This window comes from Dictyostelium discoideum (assembly GCF_000004695.1).
Source record: "Dictyostelium discoideum AX4 chromosome 1 chromosome, whole genome shotgun sequence".
Taxonomy (NCBI): Eukaryota; Evosea; class Eumycetozoa; order Dictyosteliales; family Dictyosteliaceae; genus Dictyostelium; species Dictyostelium discoideum.
In genome coordinates, this window is record NC_007087.3 from 3,375,420 (window position 1) to 3,392,919 (window position 17,500).

General features: G+C 23.4%; 8 protein-coding genes across 8 annotated transcripts in view; 4 read left to right on the forward strand and 4 right to left on the reverse strand.

The window, feature by feature from the left end:
- The window catches only part of DDB_G0270920 (hypothetical protein), a gene marked incomplete at both ends in the record, with an annotated part of 3,339 nt that extends 280 nt beyond the window's left edge, over nucleotides 1-3,059 (reverse strand). The window contains one exon of the mRNA XM_641118.2: nucleotides 1-3,059. This exon is cut by the window's left edge and continues 280 nt beyond it. Within this exon, the coding sequence (XP_646210.2) occupies nucleotides 1-3,059 (3,059 nt within the window).
- A 1,167-nt stretch (nucleotides 3,060-4,226) lies between these two features.
- Nucleotides 4,227-5,247, forward strand: DDB_G0269708 (WH2 domain-containing protein; the record flags this gene model as incomplete). The annotated part of the gene is made up of 2 exons (XM_641119.1): nucleotides 4,227-4,380; nucleotides 4,484-5,247. 2 exons carry the CDS (start codon nucleotides 4,227-4,229, stop codon nucleotides 5,245-5,247), a joined length of 918 nt encoding a protein of 305 aa, XP_646211.1.
- Nucleotides 5,248-5,912: 665 nt separating this feature from the next.
- DDB_G0270922 (hypothetical protein) lies at nucleotides 5,913-6,500 on the forward strand (the record flags this gene model as incomplete). The annotated part of the gene is made up of 4 exons (XM_641120.1): nucleotides 5,913-6,015; nucleotides 6,111-6,127; nucleotides 6,237-6,367; nucleotides 6,404-6,500. 4 exons carry the CDS (start codon nucleotides 5,913-5,915, stop codon nucleotides 6,498-6,500), a joined length of 348 nt encoding a protein of 115 aa, XP_646212.1.
- A 1,105-nt stretch (nucleotides 6,501-7,605) lies between these two features.
- DDB_G0270924 (hypothetical protein) lies at nucleotides 7,606-8,039 on the forward strand (the record flags this gene model as incomplete). The annotated part of the gene is made up of 3 exons (XM_641121.1): nucleotides 7,606-7,612; nucleotides 7,665-7,816; nucleotides 7,914-8,039. 3 exons carry the CDS (start codon nucleotides 7,606-7,608, stop codon nucleotides 8,037-8,039), a joined length of 285 nt encoding a protein of 94 aa, XP_646213.1.
- A 221-nt stretch (nucleotides 8,040-8,260) lies between these two features.
- DDB_G0269710 (hypothetical protein) lies at nucleotides 8,261-12,683 on the reverse strand (the record flags this gene model as incomplete). The annotated part of the gene is made up of 2 exons (XM_641122.1): nucleotides 8,261-10,355; nucleotides 10,450-12,683. The coding sequence occupies 2 exons, from the start codon at nucleotides 12,681-12,683 to the stop codon at nucleotides 8,261-8,263; spliced, it is 4,329 nt and encodes a 1,442-aa protein (XP_646214.1).
- A 767-nt stretch (nucleotides 12,684-13,450) lies between these two features.
- ahsa (activator of Hsp90 ATPase family protein) lies at nucleotides 13,451-14,602 on the reverse strand (the record flags this gene model as incomplete). Its single annotated transcript, XM_641123.1, has 1 exon — nucleotides 13,451-14,602. One exon carries the CDS (start codon nucleotides 14,600-14,602, stop codon nucleotides 13,451-13,453), a length of 1,152 nt encoding a protein of 383 aa, XP_646215.1.
- A 1,047-nt stretch (nucleotides 14,603-15,649) lies between these two features.
- On the forward strand, nucleotides 15,650-16,072 carry DDB_G0270622 (hypothetical protein; the record flags this gene model as incomplete). Its single annotated transcript, XM_641124.1, has 2 exons — nucleotides 15,650-15,755; nucleotides 15,924-16,072. 2 exons carry the CDS (start codon nucleotides 15,650-15,652, stop codon nucleotides 16,070-16,072), a joined length of 255 nt encoding a protein of 84 aa, XP_646216.1.
- Nucleotides 16,073-16,229: 157 nt separating this feature from the next.
- tdo (tryptophan 2,3-dioxygenase) overlaps nucleotides 16,230-17,500 on the reverse strand; it is a gene marked incomplete at both ends in the record, with an annotated part of 1,387 nt that continues 116 nt past the window's right edge. Inside the window, 2 exons of the mRNA XM_641125.1 lie at nucleotides 16,230-16,560; nucleotides 16,640-17,416. Coding sequence (XP_646217.1) covers nucleotides 16,230-16,560; nucleotides 16,640-17,416 — 1,108 coding nt within the window. The remainder of the gene's footprint in view (nucleotides 16,561-16,639; nucleotides 17,417-17,500) is intronic.

Sequence of the window (17,500 nt, forward strand, 5' to 3'; positions counted from 1 at the left end):
TTATTATTATTATTATTATTATTATTATTATTATTATTATTATTATTATTATTATTATTATTATTATTATTATTACCTGTGTTATTTGTTGTATTATTAGTTTTATTTGTTGATATGTTCTTTTGTTGTTGTTGTAGTTTTTGTTTTTTCTTTTGAGGTGATAACATTATATCACTATTTAATGACTTCTTTTTAACCATATTTAAAATTTCGAAATCTCTTGAATCAATTGGTAATTGGCTAATTTGTTTCATTGAAATACTTGACGATGAATTATGTTTTTTATTTTTATTATTATTATTATTATTATTATTATTATTATTGTTATTATTAACTTTTTGTTCACGTATTTTTTCTTGTTTTTCTTCATCATCTGAAAATTCATCATATTGGTCTGGTTGTGTCAAATTTGCAGTACTGAATAAACTTGCAACTGATGATTTAATTGTTGATGTACTTGCTGTTTTTCTTCTTTTACTAAATTCACTTACACTTCTTCTATTTGTAATGTAATTACTATTTAATTTATGTTGTTGTAAAAATCCTTGGAATTCTTCTTCCGATCCTGAATCTTGATCATTGTCATCTTTAACATCGTCTTCTTCCTCTTCTTCTTCTGAATTTTCATCATATTTATCATAATTTTTTCTTTTTAATAATTTACTTTTAATTTTTCTTAAATGGTCATCATCATCTTGTTGAAAAATTTCTCTTAATCTCTCAGCATTCTTTTTAGTTGTTTCAATATCTTCTTCTTCTTCTTCTTCTTCTTCTTCTTCTTCTTCTTCTTCATCTTCATCTTCCTCCTCATCTTCCTCATCGCTATCATTTTTATGTTTTTTCTTTACTTTATTAAAATCAATATCCTCACCATCATCACTTTTATCAATTTCGTCCTCTTCTCTATTATCTTCCATTGCTTCATCTTCATCTTGAATTTCATTTAATTTTTTAAAGAAGGATTTCTTTTCTCCTAATTCTGTGCCTGACTCTGACTCTGACTCTGATTTTGATTCTGATTCTGATTCCTCCTTTTGCTCAATATGTTCCTCCCCTTCCTGTACTTCTTTTTCTTCCTCTTTTTCTTCCTCCTCCTCTTCCACTTCCTTTTCTTCTTCTTTTTCTTCTTCTTCTTCCTTTTCTTCCTCTTTTTCTTCTTCTTCTTCTTCCTCTTCCTCTTCACTTACTTCTTTTTTATTTTTATCTTCTTCTTTCTCTTCTTCTTCATTTTCCCTATCATCTTCAACATTATCGTTACCAATATCCATTTCTTCATCACTTACTCTAATTTTAAGTTGTGGTTTTACGAATTTATGTTTATTCATTTGATCTGTATTAATCTTTTTATTATTGATATCATCATCCTCATCATCTTCATCATCTTCATTATTATCTTTATCATCCTCTTGATCATCGTGTTGTTGTTGATCATTTTCAAGGTCTAAAGTTGATTCATAAGGAAGTTGGAATGGTTTTTTATTTTTTTTTGATTTTGGAATTGGATTACCATTTTTATCGAAATTATCAATTAAAACAAATGTTTCATTTTCAAATGAAGCATCTGCATCCTTTTCATCGTCATCTTCTTCATTATTATTATTATTATTATTATTATTATTATTATTATTATTATTATTATTATTATTATTATTATTATTATTTCTTTTTTTTGATTTCTTTGATTCTGAATCAGTTCCTTGATCAGATTCATAACTTGATTCATTATCACTATCATCAGATTCAGTTTCATAGGATTCATCATCACTATCCTCTTCAAATTGTGGTGGAATTGTTTGTTGTTGTTGTTGTGATTGTTTTCTAACACCTTCAACTTTACTAAAGAAATCAAGAAGTGAACGCTTTTTAATAACTTGACGTGCTTCAATTACTGGTGTTGAAACAGGCATTATTGGTGCTTTTTTCTCTCTGTGTTTCTTTTCTTTCTTTAATTTAATTCTCTCTTCTCTTGCAGCTTTCTTTTCTTCTTTTTTCTTTAATTTTTCTAATTTTCTTTGTTCTTTTCTAGTTTGTTTTGTTTGAAATATTGGTTCGATCTTATCGTCCTCAGGATCTTCATTATCATATATATCATTATCATATAGATCATTGTCACCTAATTTTTCATTTTCATCTCCTACTTTTTCATTTTCGTTTTCATTTTCATTTTCGTTTTGTTTTTTATTATTATTATCATCATCATCGTCGTCATCACTATGATCAGAATCAGATACTATACCAGGATCTTGAATTTTCTTTGGTGATGGTGATAAAACTTTTGAATTTAATGATGCATTATCAACGATTGTGCCTCCAATTTCATCATATTCCTCATTACTATTGTCATTATTGATTTGTTTTTGTTTATCTATAAATGATTGTAATTTTAGATTCTTTTTATTTTTTTGTAATCTCTTTGGTTTAAATGATACATTTTCATCTTCTTCTTTTTCTTCTTTTTCTTCTTTTTCTTTTTGTTGTTTTTCATCATCCTTTTCAATATCATCATCATCATCTGATGGTTGTAAAGATAATCTTTGACGTTCTTCTTCATCTCTTTTAACTTTATTTACAAGTTGAGCAACTTTTTTAGATGCTTTTTTAAATTCAAGATCAATATTTGTTTGTTTTGAAAATGTTACAATCTCTTCTTCTTCTTCATCTTCTTCTTCTTCTTCTTCTTCTTCTTCTTCTTCTTCTTCTTCTTCTTCTTCTTCTTCTTTTTTTTCATCTTGTTCTTCAACTTCTTGTTTATGTTCTTTTTCCTCTTGTTCTTCCTCTAATTCTTCTTTTTCTTTTTCTATAATTTTATTTTTTTTAATTGAAAGTGATTTCTTGTTTGATGGTGATGTAACCTTATTTGGTGATTTTTTGTTTGATGGTGATACAACCTTATTTGGTGATTTTAACTTATTTGATGACGATGGTGATTTACTTTTATTATTTACATTACTGTGGTTATTATTATCGTTATTATTACTCTTTTTAAATACACTTCCACTTATTTTACTTGGTGATTTACTGTTATTGCCAGTATTTAAAAACCCCGACAATAAATCCATTTTTTTTTTTTTTTTTTTTTTTTCTTTTTTTTATTTAAATATATATATATATATATTTAATAAATAAAAAAAGAATTAAACTGTGGAAATAATAAAATAAATTTAATTTTGGTTAAAAAATATAAAAAAAAAAAAAAAAAAAAAAAAAAAAAAATGAAAATAAAGGAATATTTTATAAAATTGAGCGGGAAAAAAACGAATTAATTTTTGTCTAAAGGCAGAGAATTATTTTTTTTTTTCTTTTTTTTTGTTTTTTTTTTTTTTTTTATTATTTAAATGTGAAAATAGTAAGTTATCATTACTATTTTTGTATTTTGTTTTCAGGTGACTAAAAATAAAAAAAATTATTTTTAATTATAAAATAATAAGAAAATGATTAAAAAGAAATAAAAATAAAAAATAAAATAAAAATAAAAACAAAAAAAAAAAAAATAACCAGAACAAATGAGATATTTGTTTTCTTTTTTTTTTTTTTTTTTTTTTTTATTAATTAATTAATTTACTCTAAATTTTTTTGTTTTTTCCTTTTTTTTTATTATTATTATTATTTTTTAATTTTTTTTTTTTTTTTTTACTGATATTTTCAAAAAAATTTCTTAATCGAAATTTGATTGTATTTTGGTTTTAATTATAACCCATTATAATAAAAATCTAATTATCTTTCGATATGCCCAAAAATTTTTTTATTTTTTTTTTTTTCAATTTTTTTTATTTTTTTTATTTTTTTTTTTATTTTTTATTTTTTTTTTCAAAAACTTTTTTTTTTTAAATTTTTTTAATTTTTTTTTTATATTTTTATAATCACCTGATTTCTGTTGTATTTTTAATCATTATTTATTTATTTATTTATTTCAACAAAAAAAGAATTCAGTTTTTTTTTTTTTTTTTTTAAATATCACATTATATAAAAAAATAAAAAAAAACTATTTCATTTGTAATACAACACAAACAACACTTTTACCACCCAACAATATATTTATTGAAATTTTTTAAATAAATTTCAAAACTAAATTAAAAAAAAAAAAAAAACCACACCACAACGATAAAATATAATTATTCTAAAAGCGTTTAGATAATATATATTTAATACACCAAATATAAATAAAAATCAATTTGTAAATCAGCTTGATAAAACAACACCCACACATATATATATACATATATCAAATGCCACCACCCCCACCACCACCACCTAAAGCACCACCACCCCCAGCAGCTCCACCAAAAACTGCTGAAAGAGGTGCTTTACTCAGTTCAATTCAAAAGGGTTCAAAATTAAAAAAAACAGTCACTGTAGATAAATCTGGTCCAGTTTTAACAGGTATGTAAATCATAAATTTTCAATTATGAAAATAATTAAATTCAAGGAATGAATGAATGAATAAATTACTTATTTTATATTTTTATTTTTTTAAAATTTAAAGCACCAAAACCATCAGGAGGTGGAGGTATGCCAACTCCAGGTGGAGGAGGTATGCCAAGACCAGGAGGTGGTTCATCAGGAGGTGGTGCACCAGGTCCACAATTGGGTGGATTATTTTCAGGAGGTATGCCACAATTGAAACCATCAGGTGGAACATTGAAAAAAGCTGCACCACCACCAATGATGGCACCAGTTCAAGCTGCCCCACCATCCTATGGTAAACCATCAGCACCAACTCCATCATTTAAAGCACCACCAACCGCTTCACCACCAGCATTCAAAGCACCACCACCATTCAAGGCACCACCAACCGCCACACCACCAACACCAACTCCATCATTTAAAGCACCACCAACCGCTGCACCACCAGCTTTCAAAGCTCAACCAGCACCACCACCATCATTTGGAGGCGGTCCAAAACCAGCACCACCACCAGCAAGACCACCACCACCACCATCAAGAGCTCCATCATCATCTGGTGGTGATGATTCACAAGCATTAAGAGACCAAATCTCTCAATTGGAACAACAAGTTAGAGATTATCAAAATAAAGTTCGTCAACTTGAATCTGATTTGGCTGCCGCTAAAAAATCATCTTCAGGTACTGGTAAGAAAGCTGTTGCTCTCTACGAATATTCTTCAAATGAACCAGGTGATATCAACTTTAAAGCTGGCCAAAATATTGATATTATCTCTGTCGAAGGTGATTGGTCAACCGGTAGAATAGAGGGTGTATTCCCAACCAATTATACAAAACTTCTTTAATTAATATAAAAAAAAAAAAAAAACGATTTTCAAAAATACACCTTATAAATAAATATTTGTTTTGTATAATAAAAAAAAAAAAAATAAAAAAAAAAATAAAAAAATTCAAACTTTTAAAAAATATCTATTTTTAAATTTTATTTTGGTAATATATATATATATATTATTTATATATTTAAAATATCATTTGACAAAATTTATCATCACCCTGGGAATTTAAGATTACTTTTTTTTTTTTTTTTTTTTTTTTTTTTTTTTTTTATCATAAAATTCAAATCCATATTTAAAATAAATATGACAGAATTTAAAACAAGATTTTATGTCTATTAAAATATTCTCAAATTTTATTTAAACTTTGAGAATATTTTATTTAAACTTTGAGAATATTTTATTTAAACTTTGAGAATATTTTATTTAAACTTTTAAATAATAAAAAGTTTTTTATTCAAAGTTAAATGTCTATTTGCTTTTCAAAGAGTTTCAGTCAGAATATGGGATCAAGGGGAATTTTTTGTGGGTTCCAACCGACCAGGATTTTTGATTTTCTATTTTTTTTATTTTATTTTATTTTTTTTTTTTAATTTTATTTTGGCATTTTAGAATTTTATTTTTAACTTTTTTTTATTTTTTTTTTTTTTATTTTATTTTTAAATTCAAGAAAGAAAATGAGAAGTATTTTATCTTTATTAATTGTTGTAATTTTATCATTTGTTGCTTTATCAAATGCAACCGATTGTGGAAAATATAAAAATCCATTGACTTGTGCAAGTAATTATCGCTTATTTAAAAAAAAAAAAAAAAAAAAAAAAAAAAAAAAAAAAAAGATCCAATTTCACTAATATTATTTTATTAAAAATGAAAAGATATGGAACCTCCTTGTGTAATTATTAATTTATAAATAATAAAAATAATAAATAATAATTAATAATATTAATAGTAATTAAATAACTAATACAATATCACATTTATTGTTCTTAATTTTAAAATAGTTCTGGGATGGTAAGGTTTGTAAAGAAATTTATCCAAAGAACTGTGCAGAGATGACAGTTGAGGATTGTGAAAGTAACAAAGAAAAGGGATGTTATTTGGAGGGTGAAAACTGTATTCTCTCAAAATGTAAGTTTTTTACTTTTTTTATTTTTAATTTATTAACCAGAAATATTAATATTTTTTTTTTTCAAATATTTACCAAAAAAAAAAAAAAAATAAAAAAAAAAAATTTATTTAGTCCATTGTTCATCAATCCACAATGAATTTGATTGCACCATCGAAAATTGTGCATGGAAAGATGGAAAATGTGAAAATTAAATTCTTTTATTAATTTTTTAACAATAAATTATTGATGAAATTTTAATCATTTAATTATTATTTTATTTAATTTTCTTTTTTTTTTTTTTTTTTTTTTTTTTTTTTTTTTTTTTTTTTTTTTTGATTAGATTTAAAAATAAAAATTTAAAATAATATTAGATTTTTAAGTTTTAGTTTTTTATTAGAAATTTGGTTAACTTTCTTCAAGGTATTTTTAAAAAAAAAAAAAAAAATAAAAAATAAAAAATAATAACTTTTTTTAAAGGTAAAAATAGAAGAAAGAAGGATTTTTTTCTTTTTGAGAGGTTTTATAACTATTAAAAAAATAATTATAATTTTTAAAAATGATATGGTGTCAACTTTATGTTTGGCCTGACACTGTTTTATATTTTTTTATGAAAAAAATATTTCAAGTAAAATAATTTTTTTGTTTTTTTTTTCACAACCAACCGAATTTAATCTCCTGTTATTTGCACCAGATCGTCAAAAAGTAAAAAAAAAAATATTATTTTTCATTGCGATATCCATTTCCAAAAAAAAAAAAAAATCAAATGCTAAACAAAGTTTTATTTTAATTTTTAAACTTTTTTTTTTTATTTTACATTTTTTGTAAATGTTAAAAAAAAAAAAAAACAATCAGTTTAAGAATTTGTTTTTTGTTTTGTAAGTAATAATAATAATAATAATAATAATAATAATAATAATAATAATAATAATAATAATAAAAATAATAATAATAATAATAATAATAATAATAATAATAATAATAATAATAATAATAATAATAGTAATTTAAAATAATTAATAAAAAAAAATTAAACAAAAAAAAAAAAAAAAAAAAAAAACAAAAAAATCAAATTGAAATATCTATTAATCCAAAGCCAAATTTTTCATTGAAAACCAAAAATTTAAATTCTTTTTTTTTCAGGTAACCAAGAAAAAAAAAAAAAAAAATATAAAAAAAAAAATTTTGTAAAAAAAAATATAAATTAAATATTTAAATCAAAGCAAATTAAATAAATTAATATATAAATAAATTAAAATTTGAAAATGACAGGTATGATTTCATATATAATTTTTTTTTTTTTTTTTGAAAATAATTAAAATAGTTAAACTAATAATTTTACATCCAAAAGAATATATAATTGAAGCAGGAAAATCACAAAAAAATGTTAAAACCAATCCAAACCCATCAGCGACATCAATTAACATAGAAAATTTGAGTAAAAGTGATGATGGAAGAATTAGAATTATTTCAACAGTGAGTTTGAAAATTTATTTAATTTTTTTTTTTTTTTTAAAAAAATATTAAAAACTAATCAATATTTATTTATTTATTTTTTTTTTCTAAATTAAAGTCATTCCCTATGGAAGAGGATTTTATTTCTCCTATTTCCAAAATAACCATTAAAAAAAAATATAATAAAAATCCAATTGAAATAATGAATTTAGGTACAACAGTTTTAAAAATATCAATTGAATAAAAAATAAAAAAAATAAAAAAAAAAGAAAAAAAATGTTATATAATAAATAAAACAAAAATATGTAAAATTAAAAAAAAGGACTGGAAAAAAATAAAATAGTTATCCTTTGTACAATAAATATTAAATAAAAAAAAATTTAACAAATGTTTAAACTAGTTGTGTTTTTGTATTTTATGTTTTTTTTTTTTTTTTTTATTATTTATTTATTTTGTTTATTATTTTCATTTTTGAGAAACATTTAAAATGTTATTAATGTTACCTCTATCGTCAGTTAAAATTGGTTTTTGGGGATCATATTCCCAATTTCCATCGATAACAAATTTGTATTCGTACCTACCAGGCGCCAAGCGAACAACGACTGACCTTATCTGTGTTTCGCTGGTACTATCTGAGCATTTCTCTTCAATTCTCGACAAATCTATTGTTTGAGGCGGGGTATTCAATTGTGGATCATAGGTCAAGAGTACTCTTTTATCCCAATTTAGGAATGATCCAGTCAATTGAATAACATGACCACTATATGGCCATGTAAAAGTAATGGGTACTAATATTTCTGCATCTTTTGATAATAATAATAAATTATTACTACTTAAATTATTAATGTTATTATTATTATTATTATTATTATTATTATTATTATTATTATTATTATTATTGGTATTAATTAAATTATTATTATTAGAACTATTATTGGCAATATTGTTAATATTATTACTATTATTATTATTATTAATAATATTATTATTGCCACTATTATTACTAATAGTATTATTATTATTATTATTATTATTATTATTAGATGCGATAGAAACAAAATCGTTATCAATTTCATTATTTTGAATACCATCTTTTTCATTTGGTAAAGATCCAACTAAACTACTTGTTAAAATATCTTGGTTATTCCCAATAGCTAAGCCATTGTTAATAATATTGCCATGTGAATTAGTGTTGTTGTTTGTTGAATTCAAACCATTATTTCCATTAATATCGTTGTTATTTGAATTTCCAATAATACCACCAATTATATTGGTGGTATTATTGTTATTATTCAATGTTGATGTTGGTACTGATGTTGATGTTGGAGTAGTTGATATTATGGCTGATGGTGTTGGTGTTGTTATTGGTGCTATTGTTGTTGATGAGGTTGGTGTTGTTGGTGTTGGGGTTGTATTATTTACTGATGATGTTGCAGTAGTGGTGGAGGAAGTGATTGAATTATTATTAGAATTATTATTAATATTATTATTATTATTATTATTATTATTATTATTATTATTATTATTATTATTATTATTATTATTATTATTATTATTATTATTATTATTGTTATTGGTGGTGGTGTTGTTATTGGTGGTGTTGTTGGTGTTGTTGTTGGTGTTGTTGGTGTTGTTGGTGTTGTTGGTGTTGTTGTTGTTGGTATTGCTGGTATTGTTGGTGTTGTTGTTGTTAGTGTTAGTGCTTGTGTTTGTGTTTGTGTTGTTGTTGTTGTTGGTGTTGTTGTTGTTGTTGTTGTTGTTGTTGTTGTTGTTGTTGTTGTTGTTGTTGTTGTTGTTGTTGTTGGTGTTGTTATTGTTATTATTATTATTATTATTATTATTATTATTATTAGTATTATTATTATTATTATTATTATTATTATTATTATTATTATTATTATTATTATTATTATTATCATTACAATTTGATACTAATTTATTATTGTTTGATGAATCATTATCCAAAGTGTTGGAATTATCAGAATCTGGAATGATATCAATAATTGAAGAACTAGACTCACAAAACATTAATTCTTCAATATTACTAGAGACGTTACAGTTTTTATAGGTTAGAATCTTCTTTTTAAATGCTAATTCAACCATGGACGTAATTACAGCCAAAGGCATTTCTCTAATTTCATTTGGTCCTGATTCTTTTAAAAATGTTGCAAAACCATATCTACCATTTCTTGAAATTGGATGTGATGATTTTAAAAAGCTTTCCAATTGTCTCCAAGTATGTGGTAAAAAGAAATCGGGGTTTGGAACTGATGGATCTATACCTTCGAATCTACCAGTGGATGGATATAAAACACGGGTTGGCTTCTCACCATCGATAATAAGTGAACCAGATAATGCAATTGGTAATACAATCAAATCGAAATTATAACATGGGTATCCAAGTGTTTTCATTCTTTTTAAAATTTGAGATTCTGTTGGTCTAAAATAATCTTTTTTTAAACTCTCCAATGTCTTTAAAAGATGAGATAGAATCTTTTTAGTACTTGCAGTTAAATCAATATTTGTTCTATTTTCTAATGAATAAACTGGAAAAGCCCATCTAAAAATAAAAATAAAAAAAAGTAAAATTAAATTAATACCTCTATTATTTTTAATTGGTGAGTGGTTTTAAAAATAATTATCATAATACTTACAAAATTTGTCTAATTTCTCTAACAACAATTAAACCCAAAGCTTGAGCATCATATAAATAATTGTTTAATTTAGTATAACCAATTTTATTGATTAAAGAGTAGGGAAGTTTAATACCAATCTCTGAAAAGGTTAATTTACGATGCTCACTCTTATCTAAAAGATCTAAAAGTGGATAAAATCTTGATAATGTATCCTTTAAGAATGCAGAGTTACTTGCCGGAATAATTTCAAATGTATTATTTATATCTGATACATTATTTGTTGATCTTGGTGATATAATTGGACTTGTATTTGTTGGTGATATAACTTTTCCTTTTGATTTCTTCTTTTTCTTATTATTATTATTATTATTATTATTATTATTATTATTATTATTATTATTATTATTATTATTATTATTATTATTATTATTATTATTATTATTATCATTGTTGTTGTTTTTGTTATTCGTATTATTATTATTATTATTATTATTATTATTTAAATTAATACTATTACTTCTTAAATTAATAAATGTATTATTTATATTATTACTACTTGATGAAAGATCCATAGAATTAAAATTATTTTCAATTTGAGGAGAGATACTGACAGGTTCATCAAATTCGAAATCATTATCAATATCATTACCAATTGTATCTTTTGAAATATCAATTCTTTCAACTGGATCAATATATGACGTTGGAATTATTGGTAATGATCTTTGATAATGTTGAGATGATTGATCTTCAGTAATTATTGCGCAATCATCATTTTCAGCACCGTTTACATTAATATTATTGGCAAATAATGATAATACAGATTCAATTTCGAAATTATCTTCTTTATAAAATGAGTTTTGCTCTTGCTCTTCATTGTTTTTATTATTATTATCATCATCATCATATGAAGAATCATCTTCATTGTTATCAATATCGTTTTCATTGTCAACTGTATCCATTTCAAATTGTTGCTCTGATTGGTTCTCAAATTCCAATACACTATTCTTTGAATGTGGTGAATTTAATGTGTCATCTGGTGGTGAAGATGATTCTTTATCTCCACCTGTTATTTGTTTCTTTTCAATTGAATCATGTGGTTGCACTTCCTCTTGAATAACCTTTTGTGGGATTTGTTGTGCTGTCACATGTTGTTGTTGCTGTTGCTGTTGTTGTTGCTGTTGTTGTTGCTGCTGTTGTTGCTGCTGTTGATGTTGATATTGTTGAACACTTTGTTGAGTTGGTGTTTGTTGTGGTACCTGTGGTGTATGTTGTTGTGACTGTTGTTGGAATGGTGATTGATTAGATTGATGTTGATGTTGGTATTGTTGTTGATGATGATATTGATTTTGTACATGTGGATTATTATGTTGTGAGAAATTTTGAATATTATTACTTTGATTTTTGATAGCCTGAATATTTGTATTATTTAATGATCTTGTTAAATTATTCTTTTGTTGTTGGTGGTGATGAAGATGATGAAGATGTTGTTGTTGTTGTTGTTGTTGTTGTTGTTGTTGTTGTTGTTGTTGTTGTTGTTGTTGTTGTTGTGGTTGGTATTGGTATGGTTGTTGGTTTTGGCTTAAATTTTGGCTATGGTAGTGATATTGTTGCTGTTGTTGTTGTTGTTGTTGCTGTTGCTGTTGTTGTTGTTGTTGTTGTTGTTGTTGTTGTTGTTGTTGTTGTTGTTGTTGTTGTTGTTGTTGTTGTTGTTGTTGTTGTTGTTGTTGTTGATACTGAACTACTTGTTGAGGATGTTGTGATTGATTTAATAAAGGTGGTGAATTTGGTGCTTTAATAGTACCTTTTAATAAAGATATCCATTCATATGAAGCGGTTGCAGAATATTTTAAAACGTCAGAAGCATGAGTTGAATGAATTAAGAATACTTGATATCTTCTAAATGTTAAAGTATTTAAAACGTTTGAAAAATCTCTATCACCTGAAATTAAAACGATACAATGAGGTGGTTTATTATCGATTACCAATTTCAAAATCTCTACCAATATAGCGATATCAGATGCATTTGATTTATTTCTAGTGACATCGTGTAATAGTACACCACATTCTTGTAGATTGGATCTTAACTCATCTTTAATTAACTTTAAATTGGCAAATGCTGATATATTCTTTAGCACACCTCTTTGTAATGCAAATGATCTAATTGCATTTACAACATGAATACCTTTTAAATTTGATGGAACTGCACAATTCTCTAAATCCCAAAATACATTAACTGGTAAATCTGGTTGCATTCTATTTTATTATTATTTATTATCTATTATTTATAAAGCGTTGATTATTTTTTATTTGTGAAGGGACCCACCAGTGCTATCATTAATACCTGGTTAAAAAAAAAAAAAAATAATTATGTTTTTTTTTTTTTTTTTTTTAAATTTTTTTATTATTATTATTATGAGTATTTAATAATTTTACAAATCTAATGAAAAAAATAATTTTAAAATAAATAAACAAAAAAAATAAAAAAATAATAATAATATTAAATTATTTATTATTGTTATAAAAATTGAAGAGAAAAAAAAAAAAAAAAAAAAAAAAAGAGTAATTAAACCAATAAAACACTTTTATTGGTTGTACACCCTAGTAACTTTATTATATTATTTGTATTATTGATATTATTTGTATTATTGATATTATTTTTATTTTTATTATTTATGCTTGTATTTGTGTGAGTAAAAAAAAAAAAAATAAAAAAAAAAAATATAAAAAAAATAAAAATAAAAAAAATAAAAAAATGAAAAAAAATGAAAGAAAAAAAAAATTAAAAAAAATTAAAAAAAAAGGTTTCACCCCAAATTAAATTAAATTAATTATTGAAGAAAAAAAAAAAAAAAAAATAAAATAAAGTGAAAGATATTTTTTTTATTTATTCGATTATGGAAATAAAAAAATATGTTTAAAAAATAAAATAAAAAATAAAAAAAAAAATAAAAAATTTTTTTGAAGATATTTTTTTTTTTTTTTTTTTTGTTTTTCTTTTAAAAAATTTTAATTTAATTTATTAAAAGATTTTAGAAGAGTAAGAAAAAGTATGTTTTATACGATCTAAAATATTTCTCTTCCAACCTTCTTCAGTTTTTTCAAACTCGTCAATTGGAATTCCAGTTTGAACGATTTCAACATTTGTTAAAGGTTTACCATCAACACTGAATGTAATGGTAACTTGAGATTCGACACCTTTACTCCAATTATCCAATCTCCAAGTTTGAACAATCTTTGAGCCTGGTGATAAAGTTTTATTTACACCTTGAATACTACCACCATATAATGAAAATTTACCGCCTTCTTCATTTTCAAAAGTACAATCACTTTGAGTGAATGCTCTTAATTTATTAATGTTTACAAATACATCATATGCATCCATTGGTGAACATTGGAATTCTTCTTTTAATTTCAATGTTTTAGTAGTTGGTTTTTTAGTTGGTGTTGAATTAAAAATAACAGTTGATGATGTTACCTTTGGTACTGTATTGGTGGTGGTGGTAGTGTTGGTAGTAGTGTTGGCAGTTTGTTGTTGTTGTGATTGTTCAACTTGTTTTTTTGAAACAAATTCTTTTTTTAATAATTTAATAAATTCTTGACATTGTGATTGTACAAATGGTACACCGTGTGACTTAAGTAAAGATTGAACCATGTTTATGGATTGTTTAGTTTCATCATTATCGGCAGTGGTATTGATAGTGTATCTTACAGTTGGGGCTTCGTCACCATTCTCGTCGGAAATATATGGTACTGTGAATTCACCAGAGATGGTTTTCTTTTGAGTTATTATTGGTTCTGCTGGTTTACCGTCGTCATCCTCCTCGTCAATATCATCTGCAGCGCCTTTAGATTTAGTGGTTGGTGGTGGTGGTAAAACCTTTTTAGGTTTGAAAACGACTTCCCAATTCATTTTAACATCTAGTTCATATAAAAAGATGGTTTTACCTTTACGATTATTTGCTGTACATTCACCTGAAACAACTGGAGTTGATGAGATTTTGAATGTATATTCATCTGTTTCTTGAATAACCTTTTTATCGAATAATCCACCAATTGTATTCTTACTCCATGGTAAACAATCTTTCTCTGACCAATGCCAACCATTAACATTATGTCCATCCTCTCTATTTTCAACAATCCATCTTGGGTCACCTTCTCCTACTTTTGCCATCTTTTAAAAATTAAAAATTAAAAAAAATAAACAAATAGAATATATATAAAAAAAAAAAAAAAAAAAAAATGAATAAATAAATAAATGAATAATAATAATAAATAATAATAAAAATAAAATAAAATAAAAATAAAAAAAATGTTAATATTAGATATTTATAAAAAAAATAAAAAAAAAGAAGTTAACCTACTTTTTATTTAATTATTATTTGTTAAGGGGTTTTGGAAAAAATAAAAATAAATAAAAAAAAAAAAAAAATAAAAATAAAAAAAAATATGACAAAAAAAAAAAAAAAAAAATAAAAAAAAAAAAAAAAAAAAAAAAAAAAAAAAAAAAAAAAAAAAAAAAAAAAAAAAAAAATGAAAATTTTAGCGATTTTTAAAATAAAATTCAATTAAATATAACGAAAAAGAACTTCGAAAACTTTGGTATTAAATTATTTTACCACTACTTTTTTTTTTTTTTTAAATAATATCCAAATTAGCATTTTTTTTTTTTTTTCACAATATTTATTTTAAAAATTATTAACACAAAAAAAAAAAAAAAAAAAAAATTTTTTTATCCCACACAACGACCCTGACACTGATAGCTTAAATTAATGGAAATACTAAACTAAGGGTGTCAGAAGCTCGTATATAGAATAAAAAAAATTAATTATTTTATTTCTTTTTTAGAGATAACAAAAAAAAAAAAAAACTCTGTGTGTTAATAAAAATTTGAAAAAACAAAAAACAAAAAAAAAATTCATTTTTTTTTTTAAAAAAAAAAAAAATAAATAAAAAATAAAAAAATAAAAAAAAAAAAAAAAATGGAAAAAATAAAAAAAAAAAATTCGTGACAAAACGAACCATTCACTGTTAATCAAATATATATATATATTAATTGTATAATAATAATTAGTATAACCAAAGCATCAATAATATAAAATATATTTATATACAAAGATTTTCAAAAATTTAATAATAATAATAATAAAAATATAAAAAATAAAAATAAATAAACCATATAAATATAAAAATAAACAAATAATATAGAAATAGATATACAATGAGAGGAACAGTCAGAGATTTAGCAATTAGATATTTAGGTGTTGGTGCCAAAAAAGTTTGGTTAGATCCAACTCAAATGGATAAAATTAGCAAAGTTAAAACAAGTATGTTTATATCATTTTTTTTTTTTTTATTATTATTGATCATCATCATCATCATCATTATGGTGATGGCATTGGTAATACATACAATGATAATCATAATAATAAAAATTCATTTTTATTTTAATTATTAATTCCTTTTTTTTTTTTTTATTTATGAATATTCCCTAGGAGAGGGAATTAGAGAATTAATAGCACAAGGCCTTATTAAAAGAAAGTTTACAATTGGTGGATCATACAAACCTTCACGTGGTCCCTTTTTATTTCCAAAAGATGAATTTTTTAAATTAAATAAAAACCATATCACTAAAAATGAATAAATTAAAATAAAATATAAAATATAGAATATAAAATATTACTTTTTTTTTTTTTTCCAAAATTTTATTTTAATTTTAAAATTAATATAATTATTATTATTAATAATTATTTATTATTATTATTATTATTATTATTATTATTTTTTTTTTTTTAAACTTATTACAAAATTGACCAAGCGAAATCCATTTGTTCTTTAACAACTTTTGGTAATTGTGGAAGTGTATTTTTTGGAATTAAATAACTGGAAATATTGAATAAATCCAAGAAAATTTTATAACGATCACCAACGGTTGTACGTAAATAATGATAACCAGAAGAACCACCAGTACCAATCTTGGCACCAATAATTCTTTGTACCATCATTGTATGACGGAATCTCCACATTGTTAATAATTCATCAATTTCTGTTAAAAGATTTAAAATAAGGAATGGTGTATGGAAAATTGGTTCATCTTTATATAAATAAATTAAAATTGCTGATTGTAATGCTCTTTTTTTTTTAAAAAAAAATAATAAAGAATTAATATAAATAAAATAATTTTTAAAATAAATAATTTTTAAAAACTTACTTATAACTTAATCTAACTTCACCTTTTTCTAATCTTTCATTATAAGCAACTTCATCGAAAAGTGTTGAGAAAGATTCCATATTCTTTTTAGCTTCTTTGGTTGATTGATCTTTCATATCTTGAGAGAGATCATTATTTGCTTGAATTCTTTGAAGATCATTTTCAAGGATTTGATCGACAGCTGATTTGTAGGAGGACCAAAAATCGTAACCTTTATAATAGAGGAATGGGTTACGTTCCAACCATTGAATTACCAATTGAAGTAAGGATACTTCATTCTCTGTTGCTTGTAATGCTTTACGATCTTTTTCATTGAAAAATGAGTGATAATGATGTTGTTGATATTGAACACGTGTATTTGGAAGAATACCCAACTTATTCTCGATCATACGAAATTGTACCGATTGAAAACCAGATGCTGGTACTAAAAGATTACGAAATTCCAAGAAATCAACAGATGTCATAGTTTCAAGGATACTAATTTGGTCGACTAATAACTTTTGAATCTCTGTTATACGTCCTAAACGATTGACAATTACACCATTCAAACGTTCTGGTGTTGGTGGTGTTGACATAATACTACGAATTGAATCGATTTCATGAATCATTTGTTTAAACCAAAGTTCATAAGTTTGATGAATAATTATAAATAACATCTCTTCATGTGCTGGTGCTCCAACTTTAACACTTTCACATTCTTGAATATTTAATAATTCATCTAATTTTAAATAACTACCATAATAAACTCCTTTTTGTGCTGATTGTGCATCAATTGATCTTTTTTTTTATTTTTTATTTTAATTTAAAAAAAAAAAAAAAAAAAAAAAGAATAATTAATATGTATAAATTTTAAAAAAATAA